Source organism: Eurosta solidaginis, chromosome 4 (assembly GCF_040869045.1).
Source record: "Eurosta solidaginis isolate ZX-2024a chromosome 4, ASM4086904v1, whole genome shotgun sequence".
In the NCBI taxonomy this organism is placed as follows: domain Eukaryota; kingdom Metazoa; phylum Arthropoda; class Insecta; order Diptera; family Tephritidae; genus Eurosta; species Eurosta solidaginis.
Genome location: NC_090322.1, coordinates 152,420,404 through 152,438,847, shown reverse-complemented (window position 1 = coordinate 152,438,847; position 18,444 = coordinate 152,420,404). Strand labels below are relative to the sequence as shown.

At 37.4% G+C, this 18,444-nt stretch overlaps 1 protein-coding gene across 1 annotated transcript; it reads left to right on the top strand.

Moving 5' to 3' along the window:
• Positions 1-12,322: 12,322 nt before the first annotated feature.
• Positions 12,323-18,042, top strand: LOC137248254 (uncharacterized). Its single transcript, XM_067779131.1, has 3 exons — positions 12,323-12,437; positions 12,507-13,266; positions 17,917-18,042. Exons 1-3 carry the CDS (start codon positions 12,432-12,434, stop codon positions 18,033-18,035), a joined length of 885 nt encoding a protein of 294 aa, XP_067635232.1. The 5' UTR covers positions 12,323-12,431; the 3' UTR covers positions 18,036-18,042.
• Positions 18,043-18,444: the final 402 nt, after the last annotated feature.

Here is an 18,444-nt window from a genome sequence, read left to right as displayed (position 1 = left end):
AATTGGCACCTCCTTGGGATTCTCCCCTAAGGTGACCTACTGGATTTACACAGCCATTGTGCGCCCGATTCTTCTCTATGGGTCCTTGGTCTGGTGGCCTCCACTAGCTAAAAGTACCTATCTTAAAATGCTTCAAAAGGTGCAACGGAGTTCGGGGTTCTGCATTACCGGGGCTCTCGGCTCCACTCCAGATTCCGTTATATACATACATGGATACATAGATACATAGATAGATACAGGCCAAGCTATTAAAAGCGTGTTAAAAAGGGCTCCAGTATGCTCTTTCGTAGATGTGCCATGCATCCCTTTCTATCGTTAATAAAGGAATGCGTTCTCCGCATTATGTGCAAGGTTTCAAATCTATGGCCATTTGGGGTGGTCATAAGTTCAATTGACCTTATGTCCGTTAACCTTATGTCACCCCACCATCACATTATTGCATTGTCATTGAGCCTTGATACGTGAGTTATATTATGATTAATTTTAATTGTAATTTTTAAGTTAATTATTACTATAAACTTTAAATAACTTTGTATGAGAAATGTTTTCTTATATTCATACAAAAAATGATTTTAGATTTTCATTTTATCTATCAAAAATTTTCATTGTAAGAAATATTCTTGAAAAGAATAGTTTTAATAAACAAATATATAAAAAAAAATCTACATATTTATTTGGCGCAGTCTACGGGTCAACCTAAACTCAAGGTCAACAAAAGCCGTTTTTTAAAAAACGATGATACAAGCGATATAAAAACGCCTAAAAGCAGATTATAAATTTTAAAGCTACAATCAAAAAGAACATTTTAGAGCAAATTGTATCTCCAGTCAAAAAGAACATTTTATGGCTTATTTTATCTCCAATCAAAAAGAACATTTTATAGCACAATTTGAAAACCTAAACGCAGACTAGGAGAACCAAAAAAAAGAAGAAATTCAATATACTACACCCATCAAACAAAAGCCATTGCAACAGAAATCGATCTACAATCAAATCATAGTTAAAAATATAAAAATGACTTTACAATTAACTTTTCAAGATATCCTCAAGGATGCCCAGCACATTAAAGAATTCATTTATTAGGGAAGTTGAATCAGTGCTATCTATATGTAATACGGAACAGCAAATGAAAGATTATATTTATTATATAGTAATTCTAAATGAAATTCAAGGCTTAGCTCTCAATACAATGAGGATTTTAGGGCCTAACCCAATTTGGCAAGCCACTAAAAAAGTGTTAATTAAAAACTTCGAAATTAAAGAGTCTTATCATACTCTTTATCAACAAGCATTTTCTATTAAAAATTGCGGAATACAAAATTATTTTAATAACATGTGTAGAATTTTGTGTAAAATTAATGAGAAATACGAATTTGACGAGAAAAAACCGGTTAAATTTAGTCCTCAGAACGTAGAAAATATTATATTAAAAACATTTTTAAATAATATATATTTAAGTTTAGCATCTATAATTGTAAACAATAAGTTTTATAATTTAAGAGGTGCCTTTAACTTTCTTGATAATTAGAAATCATGAAAATAAAATGAGTTATACATTTAAAAATAATCCCGTATCCTTTAATAAAAGATCAAATTATAATTTTAAAAATTCTAATCATTGTCCAACTGCAACTTTAAGAAACGTAAATAGTTCGAATAAACCATTCCAGGGATATTTAAGACAAAATCCTCTCAATTATTTAGAAAATAGAAATAGACAAAATTATAGTAATAGAAATACTTTTAGAAATAATAATTCCAATTATAATTTTTATAATAATAATTATTCTAATTATAATTCTAATTTTAATAAATATCAAAATACTAACCAATTTAGAAACAGATATAATAATACTAATTCGAATAATGATAATAATAACGATATGGAAATAGATCATCTGCAAATTAATCATTCAAAACAAATATTACCAAAACATTCAGATGAACATTTTTTCTAACAGCCTCAGAAAATCATTACCAATAGTAGAATTAACAATAAACAATAATAAATTAAGAGTATTAATAGATACAGGTTCAACAACATCACTTTTAAATAAAGAAAGATTACCTGAATACAAGAGAGTTCTTCTTAATAAAAGTATTTGTTTTTCTTCTATTAATAGTTCAACTATTATTAGATATGAAATTATTACTGAGTTACCAAAAGAGATTAATGAAAAAGGAACAATGTCGTGAAAATTAACCGATTTTAAAGAAAAAAATTGTATGCAATAATAGGACAAAATATTTTAAAACCAATGAAAGCAATTATATTTATGAAAAATGAGACGGTTACTATAAATGGTAACATAATAAATTTTTTACAATCCTGTCCATATATGTATAATGAAATTCACCAATTAAAAGTTTGTACGTATACGCAGCTGAGAAGCAACGCACAACCACATGCATATATCTCAGATATTCCCGAAAGTATGCAATGAGAGAAGCTATAAATTCGTGCATCTGTAGTTACAGCTGAGAAATTTGATAGCTGATGGCCAACTAGTAGATTCTGGAAATGGAAGCGTCTAGAAGATGCGAACGAGGAAATCACAGTGTATAAAAGCACCAACGGTAGAGGCGCAATAAGCAGTTTTCGATTAAGCACGCTATCTGTCGGCCAATAGTTGAGTTATTTATTGTGAAGTACTTTAAAAAAACCATTTTGCATTACTGAATAGTGGTGTTATTTATTCAAGAGTTTAGTGATTCGAACCTTAGTAGAAGATTTGCACATAAGAGGATTTGCAATAAATTCGTTACAATATATATTATTTCTAATTGCTGTTCACACCCCGGGCAAAGCAACATCAAAATTTTAGAAATAAGGTTTTTCAATTGGAAGACATTTTTTCTAAACGGAGTCGCCCCTCGGCAGTGTTTGGCAAGGACTCCGCGTGTATTTCTGCCATGAAAAGTTCTCAGTGAAAACTCATCTGCCTCGCAGATGCCGTTCGGAGTCGGCATAAAACAACTAGGTCCCGTCCCGCCAATTTGTAGGAAAAATTAAAAAGGAGCACGACGCAGATTGGAAGAGAAGCTCGGCCTAAAATCTCTTCGGTGGTTATCGCGCCTTAAATTTTTGTTTGTTTTTATGTACGGGCCCTTTTTTCGCTCTTATTTGGAATCCAAATCTATAAATAGAGTTTTGGTTGTAAAAATTGAGATTCGGGCTATTAACGAGCTTTGGGCAATTTTGTTCGTAGAGCTCTTTTTTAGCTATATTTTATTAAAATAATTTGTTAAAAATAAACGATTATGAGCACACATAGAAATCTATTTGTACTATGGCACTATTGTGAATTTTTGCACTGCATTACTGGCAGTTGCTATCATACGCTAAATGATACAGCTGATTTTTGTTGATATTTGATAAGAGACTTTTATATCGGTTGCGCAAGATGCGCACGGGTCCGGCTCGTAAAATCTATTTATAAATGTTCTGTTTACTAAAATGTGGGCCAGCATCAAAGATATTTCCAAAAATCTTGACTGAGATTAAGCCCAGACTCATTTCTGTAGTAGGGTATCAAACGAATCAAACCAATGAGCGTTACCATAGAACGCCCTTTTTGTTCTATGTGAGGTTTTAAATAAGTTGCTGATTTGCTGCCACTCTTTTGAACCGCTTTACATATTTGCTACAGCTTTTTTGACAATGCTTTGGCTAACTTTTTGCTAGAGTATTTGTGGGTTATGGCTCCATCGTGAGAATTTGAAGAAGATTTGTTTATCATCGTCCAAATCTGCACCGCCATAGTTTAGCTCACCAAAGCTTCTAGTTCTCCACGCTTTAACATCTTTGATTAGTGTCGCTGCCCATTTGGCTTCATATTCATTTTCCCAGTGGTCATAACACATAAGCTGTCTTCTCTGGTTTCTGGCTAACGTCTTCCAAGCACTCTTGGCCCATCTGATTTTTTGCTTCCATCACTAAAAGTGAAAACCTCTACGGCTACGGTACTGACACAACGAGAACGCGATGAGCCTCAGAGTTGCTGCTTGTAACAACTCTTCTTCTCAAAGGGTAATGCCTATCAACAGCCTTCCTGTTGTCCCTGCGATTTTGTTTTAACAATCTGCCTACCAACGTTACCTCTTTTTAGTAGTATTAACTATTTTTTCTGTTCCAGCCAGAGTCCGAGCAAATCAAAGCACTTTATTATTCATATCATAACCCGATGGATGGAGTGGTGATAATGTGCTCTGCCTACCACACCGAAGCGCTTGCGTTCATATCCGAAGCAAAGCAACATCAAAAATTTGGAGGAAGGCTTTTTAAGCGTTGTCGCCCCGCATGAAACATTTTTCAGTAAAAGTTCCAATTCCTTGCTGCTGCCGTTCGGAGTCGGCCAAAAACATGTACATACTTAGGTGCAGTAATACCAGTTTTGTAGAAAAAAAAATAAAAATCAGCGTGACGAAACTTGGGTGAGAAACTCGGCATATATCTTCTTGGAGTTAAATCGTGCCAAGTATTTATTATTTTTTATGACGTTCCACAGCTTGGAACCAATATCCTTGTACTGTTCCGCAGCTTTTCAGCGTAGGCGCCTAAGGTTGCTAGGACGACAGCTCGCCTTGATTTTATTGTACCTTACTTTGCTACTTTTTTAGCTAGAAAGAATGTCTGCGATTGCGCTTAGAGTGCATTTTTCAGTCTAAAGCTATGCTAGATAGGCTGGAGCATAGTCCTCCTGATCTATGGCTGCCATACGTAGTTTCCAGAGCCTCCCAAACAGCCCAGCATGCATATTGGAAGGTATGCTGACTGTATAATGCCGTAATCTATGTAAGGTAATATATTTAATGTGCGACTACTGCCCTAATGCTCCTTAAAAAAAAGGCGATGTTATCTTTCCAAAACCCGATTTTAATTTTTTTAATTGCATTCGAATGTTAACCCACTGCCCAGCGCTATTTCATACAATAATTTAGTTTGGCTTAAATGATTTGAGCATAAAATAAATAAAATAAAATTTATAACAAGTAAGGAAGGTTAAGTTCGGGTGTAACCGAACATTACATACTCAGTTGAGAGCTATGGTGACAACATAAGGGAAAATAACCATGTAGGAAAATGAACCGAGGGAAACCCTGGAATGTGTTTGTATGACATGTGTATCAAATGAAAGGCATTAAAGAGTATTTTATGAGAGAGTGGGCCATAGTTCTATAGGTGGACGCCATTTAGGGATATAGCCATAAAGGTTGATCAGGGTTGACTCTAGAATGCGTTTGTACGATATGGGTATCAAATGAATGGTGTTAATGAGTATTTTAAAAGGGAGTATTCCTTAGTTCCATAGGTGGACGCCGTTTCGAGATATGGCCACAAAGGTGGACCAGGGGTGACCCTAGAATTTGTTTGTACAATATGGACATCAAACGAATGGTGTTAATGAGTATTTTAAAAGGGAGTGGGCCTTAGTTCTATAGGTGGTCGGCTTTTCGAGATATCGCCATAAAGGTGGACCAGGGGTGACCCTAGAATTTGTTTATACAATATGGGCATCAAACGAAAGGTGTTAATGAGTATTTTAAGAGGGAGTGGGCCTTAGTTCTATAGGTGGACGCCTTTTCGAGGTATCGCAATAAAGGTGGACCAGGGGTGACTCTAGACTTTGTTTGTACGATATGGGTATCAAATGAAAGGTGTTAATGAGTATTTTTAAAAGGGAGTGGGCCTTCGTTCTATAGGTGTTCGCCTTTTCGAGATAACGCCATAAAGGTGGACCAAGGGTGACTCTAGAATGAGTTTGTACGATATGGGTATCAAATTAAAGGTATTAATGAGGGTTTTAAAAGGGAGTGGTGGTAGTTGTAGATGTGAAGGCGTTTTCCAGATATCGACCAAAATGTGGACCAGGGTGATCCAGAACGTCATCTGTTGGATACCGCTAATTTATTTATATATGTAATACCTGCCAAGATTTTAAGGGTTTTTTATTTCGCCCTGCAGAACTTTTTCATTTTCTTCTACTTAATATGGTAGGTGTCACAACCATTTTATAAAGTTTTTTCTAAAGTTATATTTCGCGTCAATAAAACAATCCAATTACCTTACCATGTTTCATCCCTTTTTTCGTATTTGGTATAGAATTATGGCATCTTTTTCATTTTTCGTAATTTTCGATATCGAAAAAGTGGGCGTGGTCATAGTCGAATTTCGTTCATTTTTCATACCAAGATAAAGTGAGTTCAAGTAAGCACGTGAACTAAGTTCATTATTCATCATGTCGATTTTTGCTCAAGTTATCGTGTTAACGGCCATGCGGAACGACAGACGGACGACTGTGTATAAAAACTGGGCGTGACATCAACCGATTTCGGCCATTTTCACAGAAAACAGTTAACGCCATAAAATCTATGCCCCTACCACTTTTCAAAAGGATTGGTTAATTTTTTTCGACTTATGGCGTTAAAAGTATCCTAGACAAATTAAATGAAAAAGGGCGGAGCCACGGCCATTTTGAAATTTTCTTTTATTTTTGTATTTTGTTGCACCATATCATTACTGGAGTTGAATGTTGACATAATTTACTTATATACTGTAAAGATATTAAATTTTTTGTTAAAATTTTACTTTAAAACAATTTTTTTTAAAAGTGGGCGTGGTCCTTCTCCGATTTTGCAAATTTTTATTAAGCGTACACATAGTAATAGGGGTAACGTTCCTGCCAAATTTCATCATGATATCTTCAACGACTGCCAAATTACAGCTTGCAAAAGTTTTAAATTACCTTCTTTTAAAAGTGGGCGGTGCCACGCCCATTGTCCAAAATTTTACTAAATTGCTATTCTGCGTCATAAGCTCAACTCATCTACTAAGTTTCGTCGCTTTATCTGTCTTTTGTAATGAATTATCGCACTTTTTCGGTTTTTCGAAATTTTCGATATCGAAAAAGTGGGCGTGGTTATAGTCCGATATCGTTCATTGTAAATAGCGATCTGAGATGAGTGCTCAGGAACCTACATACCAAATTTCATCAAGATACCTAAAAATTTACTCAAGTTATCGTGTTAACGGGAGGACGGACGGACGGACGGACATGGCTCAATCAAATTTTTTTTCGATCCTGATTATTTTGATATATGGAAGTCTATATCTATATCGATCCCTTTATATATGTACAACCAACCGTTATCCAATCAAACTTAATATACTCTGTGAGCTCTGCTCAACTGAGGATAAAAAATATATGACTCACAATTATTTTAGTGCAAGTTCAGTTCCTTCTTGCTAATCACAACAGAGAACATTGTATTCTATTATTATTTTTTTTTACTTTAATTTGTAATTTTACGGATTTCACAGCTCATAATGAAATTAATTTTATATTTTATTTTTGCACATAATGAAAAAAAACAATACGAAGGCTGTCTATTAAATCATGTGACTTACAAAACTTGATCGACTCAAAACACGTTTTCATGTGACTAACAAAACTTGATGAACTCAAATCAAGTTTTCGAGATCGCAAACTCAGTTATTCCGAAACACGATTTTGAAGACTGTGACAGATAAATTGAGTGCAGAGCTTAAAGTTGCGGTGACAATCCAAGTTTGACATGTAAGACTTGAAACTCCAGACTTTGACTACTGAAAAATACTTCTATATTTCTTTAGAGCTCTTTAAAGAACAAATAAGATACCCCGAAGTTCTGCATGTAGTATACTACTGATAGATAAATGTCAGTAACTAAAAGAGCCAGAACGAAGAAAATTGTTCAAATATGTATGTAACTTTTGCATGAATTTCGTAGCGAAATGGAATAAGCATGAACTTAAGGAGTCGTTCAATTCATCGGTACAACTTCCTCAAGTGCTTTCCAATTACTAACATTTTTGTTTCAATCAATATTGTAACGAATTCTGGGAAATTCCTGATAATTATACACCTTCTGCTAACGTTCAAAATCGCGGAACTGTCGAATAAATAACTCCAATATTCAGTTGCAATACTAATATAATAATAATAATAATAATAATAATAATAATAATGGTCTTTATTAGACTACTTTGGGGTAGTACTTCACAATTACAATTATACTTCACTAATGGCGTGCTTAAATTAAACTGATTACTGATTCCTCAGCTGCGATGCTTTTATACTCTCGGTCACCTCGTTCGCCCATTTCTCCTAAGGTCGTTTATGTTTTCCTTCTAGCCATATGCGTGTCTATGTGTGAGTAACAACTTCTGCTCTTAGCTACCGGCTACATATATGTATGTGAAATAATCTCTCTGTTTCAAGCTGTTGGTTATGTGTATGGAATATTCTCTGTTGCCTTGTATATAAGTTTCGCTGCTTGCTTTAATGTGTACATGTACATACATGTGCCTGCATGCTGTTTCTTGTTGTTGTGATTATTTACTGACAGCATAGTGATGCTAACATTCGCCATAATATAATCAAAGCTGCCGAGACGTATGTTTCGAAAGTTAGCCCACGTGCTTCTCTCTTGCTGCTAAGAACTCGTATTAATACTCCATTTATGTGAAATCTTTGCGAAAATAATTTGCATTGAATGAATTTTGTTCTAATCAGGGATGCAAACAAGTTTAAATTGACAACATCAACCAAAATTATTGTGAAAGTATCAGATTCGACACCCACCCATCCGTTTGCGAGAAATGTTCTACGATCATTATACAGATGTGTGAAGGTCGTTCCTTACACGGATTCTCTACGATAAATGATAACAAATTTTATTCGTAAGATTAATTGATGTCTGAACGAAAGCGATTGCTGAAGAAGGCTTATTTCTGAGCTTCATGAAAAAACCAAATTAAATCATTCATCGAAGTTGGTTAGACCACTGTAAGTGAATGAATGGGCATGTCCCGCCATGCATATATGTATACTACTTACTTATCGACACCTACGTATGGAAGCAGATCAATAGAACGGTCCTCAATGCGTTAACAGGACCAAGTGAAAAGAACCAAGAGGAAAACTACTTAATTTCCCTATATGTGTATGATTACAACTCAATTACGCGAACTGCGTCGATTATTTACCTGGTTTGTAGCGCTGATTATAACACGTCATCAAATCAAAACAAACGATCGATAATAGATGAGTGAGTAAAATATATGTACATAAATATCTGGTAGTAAATTAAACGCCCAATAAACACTTCAACACAATCTTAATTAAAGAAGTATTTAGGAGGGTTTCAGGGGGTTATCATTTCAATTCATAGTTTATCCATCCCAATTGTCAATTAGCACCTACCCGTAGCGAATCCTGCTCACTAAGCAGGCGACGCTCTGGCAACCACAAGCTCCTCACGGAAGGAGGGGTTTGGATGACCTAGAAGGTTCAATGTTGTCATATGAAATCGTTCCTCAGATGAGTGGGCAAATACGTTAATGTTTCAATTTTCCTGAATGTACGAGATAAATATCTGGCACAGGATCTTCGATAAAACGATGGAGTTCCTACAAAAGCTTGATATAGAAGGCACAACGTTAGAAATTGGTGGAGCGATAATCACCGCTGGATGCTTTAACTATAGATCAGGGGAATGCATTCCATAGCATAATTGTGTTCTTATTACGTATGCGAAAGGAAATTTTGGATACTCATGTAATCGAGCAACAGTTCTGTTCACTAGTACACCTAGGCAATATCGGGGTTAAGGTGAGCCTGCCAATGGTTAAGACGAGCATAAACAAGTGCCAAAGTCAAAATGGAGGCATAAGAAATTGAGAAAAAGCAGTTAAGGACATGAGCAGAAAGATGTAAGTAAGGCGGCTTAAATACCCAAATGATACAAGGGGTTGCGTAGAACAGCCCTTTCAAGAGGTTGGCGGCACATTTTATAGCTTCTCCAACCCCATTGTCAACGAATCCTGTTTCGTTAGCAGCCGAGGCTCTGGCAACTCTAAGTTCCTCACGGAGGTAGGGGTGGGGGGCGGGATGGTGTACAAGGTTAAATGTGGTCATATTAAGTCGATCTCGAGATGGTCAGGCTTGTACATTAATGGTGCTTGTTACCGGAACATACTGGATCTATATCCCTCAAAGGACACTCCTCAAAAATTTCGTGAAATGTTTTTATCGCTACAACAACAATGATAGTAGAAAAAATTATAAATAGGAGGATTAACGTGAAAATGTCTACTGGGACTGATAAGCTCTGGACAGCAAGAAAGTATTAAAATCTTCACGAAGAGGATGCCGATTCCACAGTTCGGTATATCCATAGTGGATAACACACTTTCCTCAACTCGGAAAATAAGGGAAAGTTGTGGAAGATCAGACCAGCATGTCTGAAGAGAATCCGCCATTAACCACATAAAAGCTATAAGCTTCGCTGGTACTAGGCTGATGCAGAGCGGGACAAGTGCTAGCCACATTTATACCAATAGCGCTGAAGTTAATAAGAGGTTGCGACTATTTTAGGACCACCTTCTTTGAAATCAGCATACCGGCCGTTATGCATGACCGGTAAAGCTTGAAATAATTTTCAGAGGCCCCTAACACCACGCATTGTAATCGCCATGAAATAAAGAGAAGGACTACTAGCCAAGCAGCATGGCTTCAGATCATGAAAACGCACTAAAGGTGCAATCGAAGACGTCCTTAATTATTTAGAAGTAACACAATAATGTAATACTAAATCCAGGCGAGTTCTCCTCACCTCCCCCATGGTAGCCGCCTTAGAGTACCGATTTGTAATATCTTAGAGATCGCACCTAATATACCAAAATTCATATGGCCTCAGAACCATGAACTTATATACGGAGCAGCACACGGATTAATTCTCGGTCCTGGCCTATGAAACTGACGCCTACATATTGTTTGTCGGATAACTTCTGCAGTCTCCCGAGTAGAATGCGCAAGTTAAGTAATGCGACAAAGAATTCATCTGAGTAGGTATCACTGGTTGATAGCCATTATACTGTGTGGCTCCAAACTGTAACCAACGGCACTTCAGAGAATTCGCAGCAAGCTCATAACATCTATCGATGATGTGGACTGAGGAATTCTGTGGACGGGACTAAATTCATCTTTTCAAAAAGTTCGCTATGGAGTCGGATGCTATTTGACGGAAAGCCTAAAAAAGTGGCAAGAAATTTGAAACTTCGTGGAAGCCATACTTGGAGTAAAAACCATGACCTGTACGCAAGGAAAACAGCAGTCTATTTAAAAATGTGGAACAAAATTAACCGGTTTCAAAAGTTACGACGGGATAGGTTCAGATGAAATGTATGGAGACTTCCCACACTTCCACTTGTGAACTTTTTTGTCTATTCTGAAAGACCTCAGTGAGTGCCGGTTTGCGGAAATTTAAACTTCCTATCCTATTCCAGACTTTCGAAAAACTTGTTTGCAGTCCTGGATGAAAGTGATGAATCGACTCCTATTTCTCTTCATCCCTATAGTTTCTGAAGAGGGAGCTTGTTGGTATGTGCCTTCGTCGGAACATCGGTGTTATTGCGCTATGACCTGTGAGGCAACCACCCGTAAGTACTCACACTGCATATTTATTTGGCTTGAGAAGGAAGTTAGTTACTTTTCTATCTGAATAAGGCCAAAAGGGTCACAGAAAGTCCGGTGTCCTTATATCATATTCCAAAATTTTCCTCGGAGTGTTTGCCAAATCACTCCCGGGGGGTGACCAGATTAGAAAAACTTTTTGAAAAAACTTGTTTATAAAATTTTTTGTTGCTTTGTCTGGGAGTTTAACCCAGGACCTTCGTTGTTGTAGGCGGAGCATGTTACCACCACACCACGGTGGTCGCCACACACGCACACACACACACATTGTATTCCAATGTCTTTAAGGCGGCCTGGCTGTCAACAAGCATCGTTATATTGCAGTCTGAGACCGCACTGTCCTGCAGCAGTCGGGTAGTTCCCTCTTAAGCATAGTATTCAGCCTGAAGACACTGGATAAATCAGGAAGTCAGTACAACTTATTTATCGGCAGATGGCGGTTCAAAAGAGCAGACGTTTTTAGTTTCGAGGGGCACACAGTAAACTTTGAGCTTTGAGAATTATATTTCTGTTGTTCATTGGGCATAAAAGACTTCATCATAGAAAATACCATTAATTAACCAGAATAAAAATTTCTGTGCGAAGTTAGTAAAAGAAGAAAACAAAAGACCGTGCCCAAAAATAGCCACCACTGGATTGAGTTAATAATTAGACGCTCGGCATAAGGAAATCGAATATTGCAGAACGTAAAATTAAATTTGTTATGGATTAACTGCAGACATGATTACTTGTACTACATATTTGTTGTTGTTTTTGCTTCACGGATTGACTTATACTTGGCGAATTATCATACAAAGAACATCATTAGTACAACATTGAAAGATTGTTCTTCTATAAAAACGGTTAGAGTTCTAAAATTTGACACCAATAACTCTACAGAGCTTCAATAGTCAAGATATTTAATGAAGTAGTACAATGAAAGTGAGTTTCAGTAAAAATTAAAGAAATAAATACACAAAGGCTAATTTAAAATATTTCTCTACTCTCCAGATTTTCGTCTACATTTTAGCCTCATTAGCTGCCGTAAGTGCCGGAGGAGGTTATTTGCCACGTGGCGGTGGAGGTGGTGGGCATGGAGGACATGGTGGCGGTAATGTATACGCTGGTGCTTCTAGTTATGGTAGTTCTAGTGGATTTGTACGACCATCTATTGGTGGCTATGGCGGAGGTGGTCACTATGGTGGCGGTTTTGGAAAAGGAAGTGGTAGCTTTGCACATGCTGCGCCTGCTGTAAACTATGGAGGTGGGGGTCATGGAGGTGGTTGGCAAAATACTGCAGGCAGCGGTCTTGGTGGCGGTTTCGGTGGTGGATATGGTGGCGGAATTTCGCATAGCAGCAGCTCAAAGTACGGCAGCTCCTATGGTAGTGGTGGTGGACTAGGCTCATATGGAGGTGGTGCTGGTCATGGCAGTGGATTGGGTGGTGGTCATGGTGTTTGGCAAGGCGGCTCTGGACTTGGAAGTACACTGAGTAGTGGTAATGGCGGTTGGCAAGGCGGTTCTGGATTTGGAAGTGGTCTCGGTGGTGGTCATGGAGGTTGGCAAGGCGGTGTTGGGCTTGGCGGATATGGTAGCGGTGGTTACGGTAGCGGTGGTGATGGAAATAGTGGTTATGGTAACGGTAAAGGTTCCGCATACAGCAGTGCAAGTTCAAGTGCAAGTGCCAGTGCTGGCGGTTGGGCTGGCAATGGTGGTGCTGGATATGGCCATTTGGGAGGATATGGTGGCGGCCATGCTAGTAAATCTACAGGTTGGTGGAAATAATTTAATAATCTTTTAGTGTACACCATATAGGAAAGTATTTCTTAGCAAATGTGTTTGACTCCTAAAATTACGAATTAAATGTTTGAAGATAAGTTTGAAGAAACTGATTATTTTTTGCCATAATAAAGAAGATATAGTCAAGTCGTTGAGGAGATGAGCCGTAGATAACAAAGTTGGTTCATGGTAGAAGAAACAATCGTAGAATCGGTAAAGTTAAGCTATGGTGAGAGGTTAACCCTTTACTGGCGTGCGTTTAATGATAAACGGTGAATGGTAGATGCAGCTTGGCAGGTGAATGTGGTTGGTCTGTGCCAAACGATGAACAGTACACGACTGAAAGTCACGAATTGGCTCAAAAACTGTGCTTTAGTATGCATTTATGATAAAATCTGATTAAATAAATTTAAAAAGGCCATATTTTATTCGGAGTTGGCTGCAAACTCATTTCTATTGATTATGTTGGCCAGGGCGCTCCTCGTTTCATCGTTCCCTACCTAATACTACGCCCAAATTATTTGCTCTACAGGTTTCCACTAACCTATTTTCAAATTCTCTCTCCGCGAGCTATAGTTGATGATTCTCCCTCATCACCCAGATAAATTTGGAGCACACGTACTGATCGCCCTATCTCGGAGTTTTTTTTTCATGAAAGTCGTATTGCATGTCAAAATGTATTGAATTTATGCTCAGATAGAGTGGTTTTGACTCATGATGGGTATTCTGACTGGACACTGCCTTCTGGCATCACATGCCTTTAAATTAGGCTTGGTCAGTGATAGCAGATGTAGGAAGTGCGGGATGGAGGAGGAAACGATCGAGCACGTTCTGTGCTTGTGCCCTGCGCTTGCCAGGCTAAGATTCCAGCTATTAGGAGTTATACAGCTGTCAGATCTAGAGGCAGCAAGTGGCTTAAGTCCTAGAAAGCTTGTAGTATTTGCCAAGAGGACGGAGTTATTTTGTGCTCTCTGGGTCTCGTATAGGATCTTTTCAGAATATTGCCTGGACTATTAAGGGATCATTTGGGGATCCTATTTCAATTGTTATCTGTATCTGTTTGATTAGAAACCAAAATAGAGTTGAATTGACGATAACAAACAAACACGTCGATATCGAATCGATTACAAATTGATAACTCGTCCATAACAAATCGATAACACGCAGATAACTCATCGACAACAAATCGGTAGCTCTCCGATAAGATGGCAAACAAATGTCGATATATTTTCAATAAAAAAAATCGAAAACTCATCGATATATATGATAATCTGTTGCACCGATTACTCATCAACAACGTTTGCTATCGACAACAAAATTATGACAGTTCGATAACCAATCTATAACTCGTCAATATTTCATCACTAACGCGCAGTTGACAAAGCATGGCTAGCACGCCAATAATCAGTCGATAAAAAATTGTTGATAGTGATGGTTATTGATAAAAAAAACTTTTAACACTTCGAAAACACGCCGACCGGTTTCCGCTGTACTTTTTCTTCTTTTTTTTTGCCTTTATTTTCCTTTCCTTTCATCCAACACTCCCACATATTACAATTCACTTACACTCTGCATTACCTCTTCTAGAGCATACCGTGAGTAAAGATGCAAGTAAAAAATTTGGGGCCAAATAAAAAAATTTCGCTCAGTTAGGCTTAGGGTTGGTGGTACTGTACAATATCGACTTCATATTTTTGGGAAGCAGAGCAGAAGTTGGGCAGCAGTTAGAGCTTAATTTAGACGGGAACATTGTACGGCGATGCACTTCCCCACCCCCAGCGGGATAGGGGAGTTGGAATATATCCACGGCAGGTATGCCTGTCGTAAGAGGTGACTAAAATACCCAATTAATTCGAGGAGTTGCGTGGCACAAGCCTTTCAAGGGGATGCCAGCGCAATTTATAGCTTCTCCAATCCTCTTTTCAAACTCACCTACCTTAGCCGAGGTTTTGGTGTTACCTAGTTTCTCATAGAACTAGGGGTGGGGGCGGGATGGCGTAGAAGGTTCAATTTTGTCATATTAAATCGGTCCCGAGATGTTCGGGCTTATACCTTAATGGTGCTTGTTATCGGAACCTACTAGATCTATATCCGGTAAAGTACTATCAACAACGGTAGCACCTTAATGGTGCTTGTTATCGGAACCTACTAGATCTATATCCGGTAAAGTACTATCAACAACGGTAGCACTTGCCAAAACCTTCGAGGAGTATCTTTAACGCTACACCAACAACAAAAACATGTACATTTCCAGAATCTATTCCTAATATCATCCGTCTTTGGCGAAAGAGACACATGAAGTATAGTTTTGTAGTATTGTTTTCGGTAAAATTGCTGAGGTAAGTCGTGGACTCCATTAGTCAATTGTCATGAGGTTAACTTTAAGAAAGCATTTCTGATACGCCCTACTGGAGATGGCCCAAATCGCCTGGGATGTTAAGCGCCAATAAATAATAATAATATTCAAGATATAACAGGCATGTATAATAATGAATAAGCTTTAATTCTGGACCGCCAGTCCAGCGACGCAGGAGCTCAGCTTATAACTCTTCATCTCACAGCATTTAATTAGAAAAGAAAACATAGCAAACAATTTCTTTGCACTTAGAGCTTAAAACTTTGTTGTTTTAAAACTTACAAAACATACCAGTAGGACTCGCTCTGCGCATCTGAAAGTTTGCGTTGTTATCAAAGTTTTAGCTAATTCTAGTTAAAAACCAGCTTAAAGCTCGAAAGTTTTCATATAAACATCAACGGAAGTTAGTATATGGTTTATTTAGAAAGCTTTAACTGGTTTTCCATTTTTTGTATAAAACATTTGCTGAATCATCTTTAATCTTTTATGCAAGCAACTTTTTAAGGGTCACTTAAGTTCAATGTCGTCAAATGAAGACGAAAGTATGCTGTCATAAATACTTATGGAAACTAAGCCCATCTGACCATGAGTAATGTCAAAACGATTAGTTTATGGTAAGCATTGAATTCATATGCATTTAGGCATGCGCAAAGAGAGGTTATTATTTATAATCGTAACGCGCACCTTGTAGTTTGTTTGTAAAACAAAACAAGTAAGGAAGTCTAAGTTCGGGTGCAACCGAACATTACATACTCAGTTGAGAGCCAAAATAAGGGAAAATTACCATATAGAAAAATGAAGCTAGGGTAACCCTGGGACTTGTTTGTATGACATGGGTATCAAATGGAATGTATTAAAGAGTATTTAAAAGGAAGTGGGCCTTAGTTCTATAGGTGGACGCCTTTTCGAGATATCGCCATAAAGGTGGACCAGGGGTGACTCTATAATGTGTTTGTGCGATATGGGTATCAAATTAAAGGTATTAATGAGGGTTTTAAAAGGGAGTGGCCCTTAGTGTGAAGGCGTTTTCGAGATATCGCCCAAAATGTGGACCAGTGTGACCCAGAACATCATCTGTTGGGTACCGCTAATTTATTTATATATGTAATACCACGAACAGTATTCCGGCCAAGATTTCAAGGGCTTTTGATTTCGCCCTGCAGAACTTTTTCATTTTCTTCTACTTAATATGGTAGGTGTCACACCCATTTTACAGTCTTTTCTAAAGTTATATTTTGCGTCAAAAAACTAATCCAATCACCATGTTTCATCCCTTTTTTCGTATTTGGTATAGAATTTTTTTTTTTGTTTTTATAGAATTATGGCATTTTTTTCATTTTTCAAAATTTTCGATATCGAAAAAGTGGGCGTGGTCATAGTCGGTTTTCGCTCATTTTTAATACCAAGATAAAGTGAGTTCAGATAGGTACGCGAACTAAGTTTAGTAAAGATATATCGATTTTTGCTCAAGTTAACGGCCGAGCGGAAGGACAGACGGTCGACTGTGTATAAAAACTAGGCGTGGCTTCAACCGATTTCGCCCATTTTCACAGAAAACAGTTACCGTCATAAAAGCTATTTCCTTACCAAATTTCACAAAGATTGGTAAATTTTTGTTCGACTTGTGGCATTAAAAGTATTCTAGACAAATGAAATGAAAAAGGGCGGAGCCACGCCAATTTTGAAATGTTCTTTTATTTTTGTATTTTGTTGCACCATATAATTACTGGAGTTGAATTTTGACATAATTTACTTATATACTGTAAAGATATTCAACTTTTGTTGAAATCTGACTTAAAAAAAATTTTTTTTTTTAGAAGTGGGCGTTTTCGTCATCCGTCATCCAAATTGCATCATGATATCTTCAACGACTGCTAAATTAGAGCTTGAAAACCCTTTAGATTACCTTCTTTTAAAAGTCGGCGGTGCCACGCCCACTGTCCAAAATGTTACTAATTTTCTATTCTGCGTCATAAGGTCAAACCACCTACCAAATTTCATCGCTTCATCCGTCTTTGGTAATGAGTTATCGTACTTTTTCGGTTTTTCGATATCGAAAAAGTGGGCGCGGTTATAGTCCGATTTCGTTTATTTTAAAGAGCGATCTGGGATGAGTGCCCAGGAACTTACATACCAAATTTCATTAAGATACCTCAAAATTAACTCAAGTTATCGTGTTTACGGACAGATAAGTTAGAAAAAAAGTTTAGAGCCAAATTATTTAATAAGTAAATGCCAACCAAAATCCATAGCTCATATCTCTTCTGCCTAAAATTTTATTTTTAGTTACAACAACAGTGCGACTGATAACATTGTCGATTATTTATGTAAACATTCTGGTATACAAAGAGAGCTCGTATCTTGCCACGGACTTGTTAAAAAAGGTACTGCCATTGAATCACTAAGGCGAATTACATTCAAACTTGGCATTCCAGAATCTTGGTGTAGTAAAATGCTCAAACTGCCTGCTGGGGTGACTGTTTGCCCTTTTCGGTTCCGCCGGAAAGTAGATTCCCTGAAGTCTTAGGTGTAGAATCTAACGTTAATATTAATTCTCTTATTGATTCAAGAGCAAATTATGTGCTCTATTATCATAATGTGAGTGGTATGCATACGAAATCATTACAATTATATCGTAATATAATATCACATGAATACGATCTAATTGTATTAACAGAGACCTGGCTAACCGAAAAATTTTCATCCAGCGAATTTTTCGACAATTATTACTATATATTTCGCAAAGATCGTTGTCCAAACGCCACTGCCTCGAAAGGGGTGGCGGTGTTCCCATTGCGGTCAGGGCTGACTTAT